At 46.5% G+C, this 4,921-nt stretch overlaps 1 protein-coding gene across 1 annotated transcript; it reads right to left on the reverse strand.

Annotated features, from left to right (window-relative positions):
- Positions 1 to 472: 472 nt before the first annotated feature.
- LOC103242760 (C-C motif chemokine 15) lies at positions 473 to 4,458 on the reverse strand. Its single transcript, XM_073005552.1, has 4 exons — positions 4,119 to 4,458; positions 1,587 to 1,643; positions 1,004 to 1,115; positions 473 to 584 (listed from the first exon to the last, which is right to left on the reverse strand). Exons 1-4 carry the CDS (start codon positions 4,192 to 4,194, stop codon positions 500 to 502), a joined length of 330 nt encoding a protein of 109 aa, XP_072861653.1. The 5' UTR covers positions 4,195 to 4,458; the 3' UTR covers positions 473 to 499.
- Positions 4,459 to 4,921: the final 463 nt, after the last annotated feature.

Here is a 4,921-nt window from a genome sequence, read left to right on the forward strand (position 1 = left end):
CATGAAACAGATGGTGTAAATATGCAAGTGCAAATATGGAATGATAAGGAAACAAAAAGTATTTCTCTTTTGGTTAATAGAAAAATATCAGAAGGAAATCATGGGAAAAAATAAGAATTGTTATGGGATTATAATGGATCAAATGTTAAGTACACTAGAAAATGGTGTGAACTGGGCAAATGATGGAGTAAAAGAAACTTTCTTGAAATTGTAACCAAGCCTTTGAAGATTAGTTATTTCAGTAGAAAGGAGAAGATGAGATATAAAGTGAATTTGTATTTAATCCTGTTGGGGCTTAGCAGTTTCTTCAGTTTTATATTAGTTTATTTCCTCTTAAAACTCAAGCAAAGTTAAAAATTGAATACTCTTTATTAGATGCATGACTTCCATTACCAGACACAACAATATATATATATTTAAAGTAATTCAGGCCAAGAAACTCACAGGAGGTGTTGGAGGTGGGTGGCTGACCTCTTTTGTCTCTTTATTATTATGTTGGTTAGGACTTCAGCTTTTTCATGCAATTCTGAACTCCCGGACCACTGGGTTTGGCACAGACTTGTCGCCCCTTCTTGGTGAGGAAGCTGGGGAACAAGGGAGAGAAAGATTACAAACTTTCTCCCAAGCAGAGGGAGACAGGGGGCCCCATCCTCCCTGCTCCTCAGATTTCCCAGTCAACACAGCTTGTTTTTTCCTTTCTCTGCTGATGGCAGCTCAGGCACAGTGTCCTCTTGAGACCCTCTCAGCCTGTGGGACTCCTTAATGACTCATGGAAGTGTCCTTGGGCAGCCTTGTGCCTGCTTTCTTCTTCCTTCCCTATCTCCTCTCCATTGGGAGTGTCTCATCCCTGATGCCCTGCAGGATCCTCGTAAGGACACAGCTGCCCCGTACCTGGCAGGATCCAGAGGGTGGAACCCGATGGATGCCTATCCATCGGGTCCTCCCTGCAAGGCGCTGTGGGCTGCTTCTTCCCCAACACGTGGTTGATGAGCTTGGCACTTACATGACACCCGGCTTGGAGCACTCGCTGCTCGTTTCAAAATAACTTTCCATGAGTGAACACGGGATGCTTTGTGAGATGTAGGAGATGCAGCAGTCAGTAGCAAGGTGAAAACCTGCAGCAAGAGAAAGGGTCATTTGAGGGCCAATCTTTCTCCTCGAAAGCACTGTGCAGGATGAGAAGGCATAAGCCTCGGAAGACATGTTTCCCCTCTGTGGCCAGCACTTGCTGGCATCTCCCTGCTTCAGACCCTCCCCAAGGTTGTGTGGTGTGTCTGAGGCACAGGGTGGGCCACAGCAGGACCGGGAACATTTCCCCCAGAAGGGGAAGGCATCTGCCGACACCTGCAGGCACCAGAGAGCACCTTCTTCTCCAAAGGAGCAGGCTCTTGGAGCAGCCAGAGGGGAACAGAGAAAGCATTTATGGAGGGGGTCCCCCTAGCCCATCTTGATCTTCCTTGGAGATGTTCACCACCCTCAGGACCCTCTCATTCTCCTCCTGTTCTGTAAACAGGGACAATGGATTCCATAGTGCAGACCTGCTCCTGCTGGCTGCTTTTAAATATATGCTGTATCTGATCACTTACTGCTCAGAACTACTGGATTTTTCAGTAGAAGCTTTGACATGAACTCTGTCTCTGCATCTGGAAGAAACAGGACCGGGAAGGAAATCACTGGGCGGCAGCAGTATGTTTCAGCATCTCCACCCACCCCATTGCTCATCCCCCCTCCTGAGGCAGAAAGGCTCTGAAGCTGGACCACCACCACCTGTCTGAGTTCTAGGCCTGCCTCCTGGCCCATTTATTCCTTTAGGGCCCTGAGACTTTTCAGGGACCTTTTGAAAATGTAGACATGAAAACTTTGTATTGACTCTGAAATACTAAAAGCAACTGAACCTAACACGGTTCAGTTAATGGAATGTCTACATGATGTGACACAGTCTACAAGTCTTTCTACACATTTCTGGAATATTTTTTTATTATAGGGCTCTGAAAACTGAAATGTTTTATCAGCGCATATGGTGGCACAGTATCCCCTTAAGTGAAGTGAGTCTATTATGGTCTTTATTCATCCCAGTTAGCAGAAATATTCATGTGTTTGCTGTAGAAAGATTGCTGTGTTTGATTGAAACAGTCTTCCTTGGCCCCACCAACGATAAGTACCATCTCGGTATGTATTACTTTTTTTTTTTTTTTTTCAAATTGAGACAGGGTCTTGTTCTGTCACCCGGGCTGGGGCACAGTGGTATGATCATAACTCACTGCAGCCTCGAGGTCCTGGGCTCAAGTGATCCTCTTGCCTCAGCCTCCTGAGAAGGTGGGATTACAGGTGCGAGCCACAATCCCTAGCCAATAGTTTAACTTTTTGTAGTGATGAGGTCTTGCTATGATGCCCAGGCTGGTCTTGAACTCCTGGGGTCAAGCAATTTTCCTGGCTCAGCCTCCCAAAGTGCTGGGATTACAGGTGAGCCACCATGCCTAGCTTGTATTACCTTTTGAAAACCAGAGAAATTCTGCATTCCAAAATTCATCTAGCCTGATAGGATTTTGATAAGGGATTGCATACCTGTATTATGCTAAATAGAAAAATGCGGCCAGGTGTGGTGGCTCAAGCCTTTAATCCCAGAACTTTGGGAGGCCAAGGTGGGTGGATCACAAGGTCAGGAGATTGAGACCATCCTGGCTAACATGGTGAAACCTCATCTTACTAAAAATACAAAAAATTAGCCAGGCGTGGTGGCGGGTGCCTGTAGTCCCAGCTACTCGGGAGGCTGAGGAAGGAGAATGGCGTGAAAACGGGAGGCAGAGCTTGCAGTGAGCTGAGATCACGCCACTGCACTTCAGCCTGGGCGACAGAGCGAGACTCCATCTCAAAAAAAAAAGAAAAAAAATATCTTTACAGTGGTCAGGCACGATGGCTCACACCTGTAATCCCAACCCTTTGGGAAGTCGAGCTGGGCAGATCACCTGAGGCCGGGAGTTCAAGACTAGTTTGGCCAACAAGGCGAAACCCCGTCTCTACTAAAAAAAAAATACAAAAATCAGCTGGGCTTGGTGGTGCTTGCCTTAATCCCAACTACTTCATAGGCTGAGGAAGGATAATCAACTGAACCTGGGAGGTGGAGGTTGCAGTGATCCAAGATCTTGCCACTGCACTCCAGCCTGGGAGACAGAGTGAAACTCCGTCTCAAAAAAAAAAAAAAAAAAAAAGTCTTGACAGCTGGGGAGAGACTGCCCGTTGCAGGGCTAACCAATGCATAGAGATAGCAAAGGGTTTAGACCTTTCATATACAAATCAACAAATCCTGAGCCCATGTGCCCAGCCACCTCCTTTGCTAACTCTCACACACCAAGCCAGTATTTCCGTGGTTCTAAGTCATCCTAAGGACGAGTACTAGACAACTAGAGACTATCCCTATATCCCAAAGCCCGAAAGGCTTATTCAGACTACCTAGCCCTAAACCCTATGCTCTGGGCTGCCTTGCTTTCCCCCTGGAAACCCCAATAAAGGTTCTGGCATAGGTCGTCCCTTCTCTCCTGATTGTGACTCCTACCCTGGATGCTTCCCTTGGGGCCCTGTGTGGCACAGTGTACCTCCTTCTCTTGGGAAATGTAAATAATACATTCTTTTTTCAATGTCATTGGCCTCTTTGTGTTGACATTCACTGCCACAAATTAAGATTCCACAGAAACAAATGAGACAGTGATCATGGGTGAGTCACTTATCTAGCTGGTTCCTTTTCCTCTCCCAAATCACAATTTTACACCAGATGGTAGATAGCAGTTCTAGCACTGTAAACTTCTATGATTCTTTTTTACAAATTTACAATTTAATTACAGTTCTGTTGTTCCAGCTAAAATATCAGCTAAGAGAAAGAATCAGATAATTTTTGCTGTGAAAAGGGAAATAATTGGCCCCAAATGGGACCAGTCACGTGTATACGTTTCCCCCTCCAAGGGTCCAAAGGCTGCAGACAGAACCAGGTCTACACTCTGCTGGTGGTTTTTAAATAAGTTCCACAACCATGTCTGGGCTGGAAAGTAGTCACAATGTGTCTCTGTCCCAGAGCCTGAGTTACCATGGACCTGGTCGCCTGGGAGAAAGCTCCCTGGACTCACCATTTGTGACCTGGGCCTGGGATCCAAGGGCAGTAACAAACATGAGGCAGGAGAGGACAGCCACGGAGACCTTCATCCTCCTGGTAGGCAGGCAGGGCTGGCCGAGACTCCTGGGCTCACTGTTTTCTGGCTCCCCGGGATGCCAGCTCTGCCCTTGTATTTACAAGAAGGGGAGGATCCAGGAAGTCCCAGGGCAGAGGTCAGAATGCTCTTCTTTAGCTATATAATAGTTACCAAGCAGTTTCTGAAAAGAGAACAAGGCTGAGAATGCAACAGAAAGTAGAGGACAAAGGTGACTTGAACTGTCCCTGTGGATTTCCCGAACTACCCCAATAGCTACAGGCGGATAGAAAGAAATGTTTCAAGGAAGAGTCTTCCTTCCAGGAGATTCATCTAATCCTCTAAGCCTGGGATAGGAGTGGGGGACTATCTCAGACTCTTGGATTCAGGATTGGCATGTGGTGAATGCTATCTTTTTTCCATTTCTAGTTCTATTCCTATAGTCCCAACCAGTAGGTGTTAGCAGTGCCGAATCCATATCAGTCTGCAGCAGCCTCAATTCTTGCTCCCTCAGAAGAAAGAATTCAACTGAGGGGCATAAGGCAGAGTGAGAGACCGAGACAAGATTTAGAGCAGGAATGAAAGTAAAGAACACTTGGAAAAGTGCCAAGCAGGTGATTTGAGAGATTCAAGTGCCTGGTTTGACCTTTGGATTGTGGTTTTTTTGTTTGTTTTGTTTTGTTTTGTTTTGCTGGCATTCCGCATGTGCAGTGGTCTGCCAGCACGTGGGAGGGGCTGCATGC

The sequence above is a fragment of the Chlorocebus sabaeus genome, chromosome 16 (assembly GCF_047675955.1).
Source record: "Chlorocebus sabaeus isolate Y175 chromosome 16, mChlSab1.0.hap1, whole genome shotgun sequence".
In the NCBI taxonomy this organism is placed as follows: Eukaryota; Metazoa; Chordata; class Mammalia; order Primates; family Cercopithecidae; genus Chlorocebus; species Chlorocebus sabaeus.

Bases quoted from the DNA above. Each gene is read 5' to 3' on its own strand.
- LOC103242760 (XM_073005552.1), bottom strand. From the start codon at position 4,194: ATGAAGGTCTCCGTGGCTGTCCTCTCCTGCCTCATGTTTGTTACTGCC. The intron at 1,116-1,586 runs GTAAGTGATCAG...CTCTTGCTGCAG, and splicing joins AAATCCAGTAGTTCTGAGCA to GTTTTCACCTTGCTACTGAC. The intron at 585-1,003 runs GTAAGTGCCAAG...CTTGTTCCCCAG, and splicing joins TGCTCCAAGCCGGGTGTCAT to CTTCCTCACCAAGAAGGGGC.